The sequence below is a fragment of the Xiphophorus maculatus genome, chromosome 12 (genome assembly GCF_002775205.1).
Source record: "Xiphophorus maculatus strain JP 163 A chromosome 12, X_maculatus-5.0-male, whole genome shotgun sequence".
NCBI lineage: Eukaryota > Metazoa > Chordata > Actinopteri > Cyprinodontiformes > Poeciliidae > Xiphophorus > Xiphophorus maculatus.
This window is the reverse complement of record NC_036454.1, coordinates 15,810,228-15,822,584: the sequence shown is the minus strand read 5'-3', so window position 1 is coordinate 15,822,584 and position 12,357 is coordinate 15,810,228. Positions and strand designations below refer to the sequence as shown.

Here is a 12,357-nt window from a genome sequence, read left to right as displayed (position 1 = left end):
TTCTCAAAGACTTGAACTTGAGACCTTTCTTTTCTGTCAAAAACAACTTCAAAGTGAAAGCCACCTTTATAAAAGTCTAAAAAGACAAAGGAATAAACAAAATATGGCAGCAACATGAAGAACGGTAGATTATCATGCCACTTTATAAAGGTTTGTTGTCATCGTGTCAAAACTGCCTTTCAGATTATTGCTTTTAGGGATTTATAGTCTTCTTTTAATGTGCATGGCGAACACAGGAGTATCAATGAAATAGCCTAATTTTGTTAATCAATATCAATATTACCCAAAATAATAATTTCATTTTGGTACCAGAATAGTGGTAAAGTTATTTGTAACTCTAAACATAAAATTTTCCTTAAATGTTGCTACGACATTTGCTACAAGACTTTGGACTAGAAAAAAATCTTGAAGAATAACACTGCCTCCCCCTAGTGGTGACAACTGCACATGATTAGTGTCTTTAATCAGAATCCAATAGAATATAATAGAATAGCTACATTATAACATTAAAAGATTTTAGCTAAGAGTTAAAATAAATAAATTAATCACATTGACCTACTGGTAAACAGATTATAAGAAAAGAATTGACTAGGGAAATGTTAAAAAGCTTTAATATTTGAATGCTTACTGGTATAATTACTCTACAATGTGAATGAAAACATAAGACATGATGAAATAGACACAAGCATGTTCTACAATAAGCAGGAAGCTGTGAATTTCTGCTCTTCTAACACATTGTGCAAATGAGATTGCCCTGAACTGGTAGGAATTCAAGCGTGTAATGGCTCAAGGGATGAAAGTTTCAGAATCTGCTCATACTGGCCTTGATGATTACAAAAAGAGAGCAGTTCATGGTGAGGATGACTGGGATCACAGATGATGGCATACAGACACAAACAAAAAATTGGTTGTTTCCAGCCTTTAAATAAACAAATGCATGTTTGTGTAACAAAATGTTTGTTTTTAAATCAATTGTTTTTCTTAGTTTCAAAATAAATCCACAACAAGTAGGTTTGCCTTTTTGACTTTATTTCCCTGCTGTTTAGATGACAATGAATCATAGCAAAACGTACACAACAGAATAGGTAATCATTCTATTGATTCTATATCAGTCATGGATTGAGTTCATCAATAAGAATAGAAAAGCATCACGTCTCAGGTTGAACGTTGTGGGTTTGAATGGTCAAACACCTACTACCTCTAATCTGTGTAAGGAGGTTTGATAGGCTGGGACTGCAGGTTAACAGATGGCCTCCCTAAGCACCTGTCAGTGGCTTTTATCTGTCCTGTGACAGCTCAGATCAGGCCAATCAGCCTGGTAATGCAGAGAAAGCAGACAGAAACCACCGGAGAAACACTGAAAAGTGATTTGCCCTACATGGATGAACGAAGCAAACCGAGTGTGGAACATTCCTCCTTTGAGTAAACTGGTTTATTTAAGCCTACATGTGAAATTGCAACCAGTTTTGTGGACCAGATGGAACTACTGGGGTATATTCTAGAGGACTGGACAGAATCTCTGGACATTTTTGGATCAGTTTGGCTGGAAACACTGGGTGTTTCCAGAACAGTGGAAGACTGGACTCACTCTCCAAATCTTGCAGAACTTCTGGTCCTGGATGTGCTCTGCCACATGGATCTTTTGCTGGAACACCATGCAGTTTGTTTTAACATACTGGGCCCACTCTATGCAGACGATCCATGCCTGTGGCTTTTGCTCCAGTCCTGAAACAGACTCAAGATGTTTTTCTTTCAGTTTCTTTTTCTGTATGTTTGAAGTTTACTGGCTGGAAATCATTTAAACTGAGAGGTACGCTCTCCACTTTGTAACCAAAAACGAAAAAGAAGACATGGATAAGATATGAATAGAAGTAGATGACCTATTTTGTTATAATTCTGTTTCCCATGTAATCTGCTGCTGTATTTGAATGAGCTGCATGTTTACTTGGTAGCTTTGATCCTTAAAAATTGGGAACAATTTTGTATTGAGAAGATTCAAGTCATATGTTGAAAATAAATTGTCAAAATAGAAAAATATCTGGGAACATGATCTCAGTCCCTTCAATAAATGTGTTTTTAACATTATTTAATATACAGCAAAGTATTTTTCATGTTTTCATTCATGAATGTACCAGAACAGATCTATTATTGGTCTTTTTCTACTTACTTTTTGATAAAACTCAAACTTTTTGATAAAACTTGAAAAATTTGCATCCAATCATTATTAGTTGTATTTATTTGTTTATTTATTTATTTCAAAGAGACAAAAGTAAAAGCAATAAATAAACAAATAAATAAAACTGATCTGTTCGAAGAGGAGCAGGTACAATATACAAAATCTTCTGATTTTCTGCCCCTCTCACACTCATCAACTTATAAACATTTAAATCTCCAAACACCATATAAACTTAAGTTATTTCCACATTACATGAAACTTAAATTTCACATTCTCATCTTTAAATGTACAATTATTTATACGCTTTTTATATCATCAATTGGATTTGGCATGGCGTTGCCCTCAGGCAACAAACCACATAGCTGTACCTCACATTGCTCCTTTATTTTATTTCTTGGGGGGGCATGATTTTTGACATATTTTTGTCCAAAAAATAGTTCTTTTATGAATATAGTTTTTGTTTGATTTGTATTTCATTTCTCATAATCAGTGTAGACAATCTTGGTGTTCTAGACCAATGTTACCCTGAGGCAACAAACCCAAATCTGGTTCCAGGAGGTGTCAGAGTCCGATTTTATGATTGACATGTAATTAGGGACCACCAAGCTCCCAAAGAATGCAGGAAAATATTTCTTCCCCACAAAAATAAAAAGTCATGCCATAGAGGGTTAAAACATTTTACGTTTGTAATATTTGGAGTTTAATTCGTCAGCGAACGAATCCTACAATACCCACAATTCCTAGTGTGTTGCGCAGACATACGTTGGAGTGCCTAAAATGCGTACGTTGCGCGACGTGGTTCCAAAGGTTTCGTTTAACAGTTGGAGTTGGAAGGGGAAGAAACGGAATATAACTGTTAGTTAACTTTACCCAGACAAGGTATCTTCAAAGGTAAGATTTAGCTTTCCAAAGGCATTTTTAGACCGCTTGAGAGTTTATTGTTCATGAAGTCCAATGTTAGCACAGTGACTAAATAAAACAAATACCGGTATGTCATCTAGTTAGCTTTGTAAACACTTTAAAAACAACAGCAACAACAACACGTTAAAAGTAACGGTAAAACTTAAGGGTTGTAGCGTGTTTTTTTTCCGTATCCATATCAGTTTCCAAGGTACAAAGCATGTTACTTAATCATTACAAAGTACCATTATTTCTGGTATCCTTTTCCCCACGTTTTTATGTTTACTGTTAGATTCAGCATTAGAACTTTGTTATGTTGGCATCAAAAAAATCTCCCTGCATTTTTACCTTCCCCCTCTTTTGTTAAATTTTACACATCTCACATGTCCTGAGTAATGACATCATGCTGTTTAGCCTTTCTCTCCTGCAGATAAGGGCTGATATCCATCCTGTAATAATGAGTTCCTGTCTTATTTCCTTCTCTCTGTCTCTTCGTTCCCAGCAGACTGACTGTCATCATGACGTTTTCACATATGATTTGATTATTTATCGGCATGTCTGCTGCTGGATTGTGTGCTGTGGTTGTTGTGGTTTTCCTCCTGGCCTTCTACCTTCTCCATCGTTATGGAGACTTGAGGAAACAGCATCGTCTCGTCCTCTTAGGGACGCTTCTGTCCTGGTACCTCTGCTTCCTCATCGTTTTCATCCTCCCACTTGATGTCAGCACGGTAGGGGTTCATGTTTGCCTACAACTTTTTAAATTTATTAACAAGCATTTTTCCTTGTTTGGGTACTTTGAATGTGTTTGTGTCATTATATTTCCGTTGCTCTTTTCTTAGACCATCTACAACCAGTGCATTCATGACAATTCAAACTACACTCCCTCTCAAACCCAAGGTGAACTTTCTGATTCAGCTCCTTTCCAGCCTTCAAGGTAAACTCAATTGTTGTAGTATTTCTCACATTGATCATCATCCCATTTCTTTTCAGGTTGGGGTCAGAATGATCCTTCAATTGGTGGTTCCTCCAACATAATAACTTGTTACTTTTTAGTTAAACACAACATTTAGTAAAAAAAAAAATGTAGGGGAACCACATAGTCAGCCTCAGTAAAAAGTGTTTTTGCCCATGTTAAACTTTTGAAATTATCTACAATGTACAATTGGTACAATACTACTATTCTGATTTTGGGAATGTTAATCAAAAATGTGTATTAAATCCCTAATTACTTGAAGTCAAAATTGAAATTCTAACAAGCTTTTTATTTGAGATGCACTGATCAGAAACTTGAGGCCTTTTTCTAATACTATATTTTTGTAATCCTTTGACCAGCTGATACAAATTTTTGATTGTTCCAATTTTTATTTAGTAACTAAAGTGTATTATTAGGACATGTAAGAAAAGCAAATAGCCAGGGTCTATCATGCTGTAAGTCGTTTGATTCCAAGTTAATTTTCTCCCCTCCAATTGGTGTCAACACTGTGGAGATGGATGCCATTCTGCAATATATATTTTATTCACACAACGTTTTCCAAACTAAGCCATGACTCTTGCGTAGAGTGTCCTTTTTCTTTTGTACTAATAAAGTTTTGGTATTTCGAGGTTTCAGCTAAATTAAAATATAGTACTTTAAGGAGCCCACAACTCACAATTCCAAATCCAAGCTTACAAAGCTGTTGTGAGCATTTTTATCTTTGTTATATCTGACTTTGTGTGTGTTTGCTTACTTTCAGTGCAGCAAATGTGTGTGTGAAGCCCTGGAGTTACATCCCTGATCATGTCCTGCCAGTGTTTTGGAGGGTTGTCTATTGGACGTCCCAGTTTCTTACATGGTGAATTCCTTTAATCATCCAGGACCCTAAAATAGACTGAGACTTTAGTATATTATTACACTTTTTAATGAAGTCCAGAGAAAAATAAATAAATATATATATATTTATAGATATTTAATATATTTATGTGTTTACTCTGTTTCCTCTATGCATGACTGCTCAGGCTGCTGTTGCCCTTCATGCAGTCCTATGCACGTTCTGGAGCTTTCTCCATTGTTGGGAAGGTTAAAACAGCTCTTATAGAAAATGCAATTTATTATGGCACCTACCTCCTCATCTTCATCTGCCTGCTGATCTATGTCTCTGCTCATCTAAAGCTGAGGCTCACATGGTATGTCAGTATTGTTTAAATTCATCAAGGAAAAACAAAACATTTGGAAAATGTATCATATGTTGCATACATTGGTCTGAGCTCTTGTTTTATATTGTAAAAAATATCCAGGACAGAACTCCAGACCATCGGTATCACAGCTGCTAACACCTGGGGCCTGTTCCTTTTGGTGCTGTTGCTTGGCTATGGCTTAGTGGAGATCCCACGATCTTATTGGTTCTCATCTTCAAACAGTTTCTTACTGGCCAAGACATACTTTAAAGTAGCGAAACTGGCAACGGAGAAAGCTTCAGCAGAGGAGGACTTAGCAGATGTTATGGAGGTGAGAGTTTTTAGATAATATGTATACTTTAAATCAGAACACAATTTTTTACCTTGCTGTTAGTTTGATCTGTTTGTTTTTTTGTTTTTGTAACTATTAAAAAAACTTTATTTCTGTTTTCAGGAAGTTGCAGACCTAAATGAGTCTGTAAGGTTCAACCACAGCCTCAGGAAATGTGTAGATACTATTATGACAAAGGTAGGAATTGCATAAAGGCCATTGTTTACTAAGCAGAGCCAATTTTTCTTTCTTTCACAAAATGCATGTATGCATTTTAACATTGCTTGATGCTACCACTCTGAAATAACCTGCATGTGAATTACAGTGTCCTATTCGCTACCAGCAAGAGATGGGAAGAAACCTGGAAAGCTCTCCTTGTGAAGGTCCTTCTATTCCTACCAAAAGTGGCCTAATCAAACTTCATGAAAAAGTATCTATCTTCTCCTTATTTGTAGTGTTGATTTCTCAAAAAGCTGTGTGTGTGAAGGATGGTTAAGTAAAGTTGTACTTGTTTGTGTTCAATTTAGGTAATTTCTGCAGTGCAAAGGCACAACCAGACTCAAGTTCAGTGGTCCCTCTTGTTGGATAAGGCGTTTCATCTGGAAGATATTGCTAAAAGTCAGAGCACTCCAGTACGAGTCATCACCAAAACCTTCTCCCCAAACCCTCTCGGCTGGGTCCGCAGGTTTATCTACACCCCTACTGTAGGTGGGTTCATTCAGGGCCAAAATCTTCAATTTGCAGTTGAAGTAAATCGCCTAATGTTTAAATTTTTCAGCAGTGGTAATGTGTATTGCTGCTGAATGTATTGGCAATTTTTTAGAGAAACTTCATTTGCTTGCTTGCATTTTAAGGTTCTCCTCCACTGCAGCTTTCTCAATTGCTTGTTTTGCACATGCGATAACACCATATCTAAACAACCTCATTGGCTAAATAGCCTATGTCCCAAGCATAGATACTTTGGAAAAAATACAACTCGACATGGCAAAACCAGGAACAAAACGTCAGATACATTAAATCGAAGTTCAGCTTTTGTCACAAACCAGAGTCACGCATACTGTAAAGTTTGTCTGATAGTCATTTTGAATCCACATTTTTTGATATTTGTAATATAGAGTTTTCCCCCCTGTGTTTCTGTTCATAACCTGTACTTCTGTTTGTCATTCTCAGAGTGGTACTGGGAGTGTGCTTTCAGAAAGACTTTCTGCAGGCTGCTGGCGGTTCTCCTTTCTCTCCTCTCTGTAGCAGTCGTCTGGTCTGAGTGTACCTTCTTCAGTTCACAGCCTATCCTCTCTCTGTTTGCTGTCTTTGTCCAGAAAGCTGAACAACATTACAATTACATTTTAATTGAGGTAGACTTCTTTTTTTATTTCCTAATCCAGAAATTGTCATTGTGAAGTCAGCATTTTTTTAATATGATTCTAATAATCCCACTATCTTTTTCAATGACCTTTATCTTTTTCTCCACCAGATGGTGTGCTTTGTCAGTATCCTCTTCATGTGTGTGTGCGTGTATTCCACGGTGTTCAGGATACGGGTCTTTAACTACTATCATCTGGTGCCACATCACCAAACTGATGCTTACAGCCTGCTGTTCAGCGGCATGTATGTCCATCAGTTAGAATGCTTGATATTTGTTTTTTTGATAATTTCTTATAGAAAGTTTTCATATGATGCATTTTCATGTTGTGTTATTGAGATTTACATAAACGATCGGAAAAATTAAAATCTTAAGATCAAGCACATTTGGAATGGGTCATTCTAGAAGAATAACAGATTAGGGTGACGTCTCAGTTTTTCTTTACTTAGGCTGTTTTGTCGTCTGACTCCTCCACTGTGTCTCAACTTTTTGGGCCTGATTCATTTGGACTCTGCCATCTCACACCAGGACAGAATACAGACATCCTACACCTCTGTGAGTTCATATACTGTACAGCCTCATTCAAATTACCAAATACTTCACAAGTTGATCAACTTTAGGACACCAGCTTAGAAAATGTTTTTTATCTTTGTGTTAAATCTAAATGTAGTACCTTGTTTTGTCTTCTTGTCTCTCTCAGATTATGGGCTCTATGCGGCTGCTGCCTGTGATATCTGATGGATTCTACATCTATTATCCCATGTTGGTGGTGCTGCTTTGCATTGCAACTATTTACAAGTAAAGTAACCATTCGGAATTACTGTATATAATGATGTGGAATGTTATTGTATAATGTTGATGTGTTGTAGATGTTTAAGTATTGCTGAGGACCGTAATTTCCGGACTACAAGCCTCTGCTTTTTTTCACACTGAAATGCAGCTAACATAAGGCTATTAATTAACGGGTTTCAAAAGTGAAACCGGTTGTGGGGCGATGGTGGGGACGGTGGTAGGAGTTTGCTCTGTAATCGATGGGTTGCCAGTTCGAGCCCCTGCTCGGTCCATCTCCATCATTGGGTCTTTGCGCAAAACATTTCACCCAAGTTGCCTGCTGGTGATGGTAAGAGGGCCTGATGATGGAAGACTAAAATACTAAAACAGTGCAGAAAATCTAGGTTATCGACTGCAACTTGTCCTTCTGTTCACTGATTGGCCTGGTTGAAATTCAAACGGAGAAATAAAGGTCAATGGGAGAAATCCTAGAGAACATACTTGAAGGGAGATGAGAACTGAGTGGAATTGCATTGGAAGGCCAGGTTAGTTTGAGGGGTAAAACGTTTAAATTTCCTCTAGATTTTGGACCTCAAATAAACAATATCAGGCATCACATTATAAATCCAGAATCACCTTTATGCCACTAAGAATGTTTCATATCACTAACAATTTTCTTAGTTTTTCTGTGATTTGATTTATATCACTGTCTAATCGAAATGCTCTCTTTCATGTGTTCTAGTTAGTAGCTTTTCCTCTGATGACACTTATTTGGTTACAATTTGCTTACTTGTAGTACAAATAGAATGCTTGGCAATAGCATATAATTGTGTTTCTTTGTTTTTATAGGTTGGGCTCTCGCTTCTTGAACCTCCTAGGTTTCTATCAGTTCATCACTGACAATGAATTTACCTCTGAACTGGTAGATGAAGGCAAGGAGCTAGTAAGAAGAGGTATTTTTTTCTTATTGGCTCTGTCACCTGCTGCAGCATTTTTTGACCAAATTATGTTTAGTGTAAAATAATCTTGAGGTTTTGGTATTCATATTTTAATGTGTCTTAATGCTGCCATGTCCTGCATTGCACATTTTATAATTATCAAAATATCACTGTATGCAATTTGCATATCGTGAAGAACTGCCTGGATTACAACAAATATTTGCAATTTATTTAAATAGAATCATTAAGGGTCTGTATACCACCAATGTATTTGGTGACGCTTTTTTTTTAAAGACAACATAAAAATGTTTTAAAAAGGAAAGCGGCGGTAAGGGATCAAGTCACTATATAACTACAACTAAGCTGACAAAAGGCATATTTTCATACAAAAGCATATTTTCAGAAGAACATTGACGAGGTAGAAATAATGACTAATTTGTTTTCTACAAGCTGTAAAGTCTGCTCTCTATCAAGTGTTTATGTTTGATGTTAATGTAAAGCAGAAAGAAATTAATAATTAATTTAAATTATTTGTTTATTTAATTCAAGACATATCGTCATTGCCACATTCACCAGCATTATTACATGTTTTCCTAATATTGTGTACCCATGGTTTTTATTAGAAAAGCCATTTTGGGTGTTTGTGCTCTCAAAATTAGCACAAATACTGTTACGTTGAATGACTATATTTATTATTTTTAGAATCTGAGGGGATTTTAGAAGATAATATAGTCAGGTTTTTGGTTTAATATAGTATTTACATACTCCTAATTCCCTATTTGCTTATTCTTTATGGCTCAAAACTCATGGCTTATGGGTTTTCTTCTCTTGCAGTGTGCTTATAAAGTTTTAAATATACACACGCTGTTCTAAAGGATAAAATCAAAAGTTCTTTAAGTTATTCTTTAATAAAAGATAACAATCCTCCTATGCATAAATTGTATTTAAACGACAATGGCTATTTGAATTTGTAAAAGTCAAATAGAAGTATCAAAGTTCAATAATGTTAATTGAAATAATGTGTATTTAGCATATAATATTTCAGTCCTGATTTGACTAGTCTAAATAAAATAGATATTGAAATAGCTACCGTCTAGATGTCCAGAAGGTTGTGAAATAGTTCTTTTACTAAGTGCCAAATCAGAAGCCAACTCTGGCATCGTGGTGTTTTTATGACTTACAATTAAATCCAAATCAAGTTTTAAATTGACATTTTCTTTGAAATGTTCATAATGTTTTAAAAGTTCTACAAAGATCTAAACATTTGAGAAGGAATTAGGAACTCTTCAATTACCATCTTGTTACATCCATTACATGTATATTTGGTCCTTTCAAAAGGAAGAAAATCTTGTTCATGAGTTAAACTGTATGATTAATATTGTTCATTTCTAGAAAGAAGAATAAGGCAAAGAGCAGAGGATGGACAAAATCGAAGATGGGTAATGCATTCTTTTTATTTATTTTTTTATTGTCCAATACATCCTATTTGTAATTTTGTTTCTACTGTGTTAGTTCATGGATTCTGTTTGTTTGTATAAAGTGTTCTCAGGCTGTTTTGGCTTCTACTTTAGGCTTGGAGGGAGCGATACAGAGTCCAGGCGACCTCGGAGCGAAGCAGAGCCGATTATAGTGAGCTGGACGAGAACACTCCTGAAACAGAGATGAGGAAAAGTGGTAGGTAATAAGGACGAAGAAAAACTCAACAGCAAATATGAAGAATACTTCATATTTGCGGCAGTTTGTACTTCTTGTGGTCTCAACAACTAATGTAACGGGTAATACAGGCATTAACTTTCAATAAATTATCACATTAAAAAATGCATTTGTTTCAGTAAGTCAAATCACTGAGTGAAACACACAGACTAATGTTATTTGGCATTTACAGATAAAAACATGACATTTTAAGATTATAATGTTACATCAGACCATCAAAAAAATAAAGTGTGTTTGGTATGTGCTTAACGTTTATTGTTGGGTGTGGCAGTGGCACAGGGGTAAAGTGTGCAGGCTCGAGTCCCGGCCTGATGAACTTTGCCGAATGTCTTCCCTCTCTTACACAATCCCCCATTCTTGTTTACTCACTGATAAATAAAGGCCACAAGAGCCAAGACAATCTTTTCAAAACATACTGTTAATCTGACAAATGTGTCTTGTTGGAACATGTATTTTGATTTATGAAACATGTCTATAAATGTTTAGTCAAACTTTCTGTGAATTTTGTATAGTTTGCTGAACAATAACTTGTGTAAAGCCTGACTGTTGCCCTGTACAGAGGACAGGAATGTTACCATTGAAACATATAGTAATATAGATGCTTCAAAGCAGTTTTGGAAGGCATCGTTTAAAACTCCAAAGTACATTTGAACTTTGCTTATTTAGCAAAGATTTTTATTTTATCACTGCCTGTATATTTTAGTCCTCTGACTTTAAAGGACATTAAGATCACTTTCATCCCTCAGCAGTATTCTGTTTATAAGCATGTCCTTCTTCGTGATTGCAGTCAACAGAAGCAATGGAAATATAGAACAGCACACAGGTTTACTGCAGGATAACTCCAGTGATGACAGTTTCCCAAATAGAAGGTATTACTTTAACTAAACTAAGAATATTAAATTAAGAATGTAATTTTTAATATTGTTTTCCAAAAGAACTTAATTTCCAAATTTTCGAGTGTCACTAATTTGGTGTTTTTGTGTTAATTCCACAGATCCGCGGCTGGACAGTATCTGTCTTTCTCACCTTCTCTGAAAGGCTTGTTTGACGATGTGTAATCAAATCAGGCTCTCTCAGAGAATCAAAAAGCCAATAAATCATTTAAGTTACTAAGAATTTCTATGTTTCTTTAAAAAAAAATGTTGAATGCAAAGGATTGATTCTGTGGAATAGAAAGTGTTGCATGTATGTAATAAATTTTTACAGTTTATAGATAAAACTGAAGCTATTTAAACAGCTGGTTTCTTGTTAAAAGAGGTTGACAACAGACCGGGGTATATTTATCCACAGTATTTGGCATTTTATTTTAACCAGCCCTTTTTAAAATGTATATTTTTGTAAATTTTTCTGAATTAGTTTTACAAGTATTTTTAATAAACCTCTGTATATTATGAGTACGTCTTCACCTGTAACAGAATATAATATATGAATCAGTTTCTAAACCTTAACCTGTTTCATGTTGTAGATTTTCTTTTTTGATTTTTTTTTGTAAGTATTGTATTCTCAAATTAAGTCACATGACTTTATCTAAAACTATTATTCATGTTATTTTTTGCTTTAAATTTGACTTCTTAAAATCAGATGCGTTTTATTTAGATGTTTTTATCTTATTTTATGTGTTATATTTAATGTATCATAAATTACCTTGGTAATAAATGAAGGGGGACAGTGTAATTTAGATGCAACATCTGAGGTAAGGTGGTACTTTATCTTCTTTAACTATTGTAATTACCTATGGGGTGACTATAAAGGTAGGTAGGTATAGATACTTCTAGGGAATTTGAAAACGGAATATGCCTAAGTAACTACATATTTTTATAAAATGAAAATCATTAAACGTTTAAAAATTAGGTAGTTTAATTTCCTTTTTAATGTATTAAGGATATTAATTATATGAAATAGCTATTTCCAATTTAATATATCTAAACAAAAATAATAAAGGAAAGATAAAGAATAAAAGAAAAGCAATGTATTTTACAGTTTATTAAAACAGTAACAGGTTGCACGTGCTGCA

At 35.1% G+C, this 12,357-nt stretch overlaps 1 protein-coding gene across 2 annotated transcripts; it reads left to right on the top strand.

Annotated features, from left to right (window-relative positions):
* Positions 1-2,952: 2,952 nt before the first annotated feature.
* Positions 2,953-11,797, top strand: LOC102236547 (LMBR1 domain-containing protein 2-B-like). Of its 2 annotated transcripts, none has more exons than XM_005795064.3 (18): positions 2,953-3,067; positions 3,582-3,804; positions 3,916-4,010; positions 4,810-4,908; positions 5,072-5,239; positions 5,351-5,561; positions 5,685-5,759; positions 5,887-5,991; positions 6,089-6,269; positions 6,732-6,913; positions 7,033-7,166; positions 7,371-7,476; positions 7,622-7,719; positions 8,542-8,645; positions 10,023-10,069; positions 10,202-10,304; positions 11,131-11,212; positions 11,338-11,797. In XM_005795064.3, exons 2-18 carry the CDS (start codon positions 3,631-3,633, stop codon positions 11,399-11,401), a joined length of 2,028 nt encoding a protein of 675 aa, XP_005795121.1. In that variant the 5' UTR covers positions 2,953-3,067; positions 3,582-3,630; the 3' UTR covers positions 11,402-11,797. The 2 variants fall into 2 exon arrangements, with proteins under 2 accessions (XP_005795121.1, XP_023198760.1); XM_023342992.1 differs by having other exon boundaries at positions 3,579-3,804.
* The last annotated feature ends 560 nt before the right edge of the window (positions 11,798-12,357 follow it).

Excerpts from the sequence above, each read along its gene's own strand:
- LOC102236547 (XM_005795064.3), top strand. The coding sequence starts at position 3,631 with ATGTCTGCTGCTGGATTGTGTGCTGTGGTTGTTGTGGTTTTCCTCCTG. Across the intron at positions 3,805-3,915 it reads TCCCACTTGATGTCAGCACG|ACCATCTACAACCAGTGCAT; the intron begins GTAGGGGTTCAT and ends CTCTTTTCTTAG. Across the intron at positions 6,914-7,032 it reads ACAATTACATTTTAATTGAG|ATGGTGTGCTTTGTCAGTAT; the intron begins GTAGACTTCTTT and ends TTTCTCCACCAG.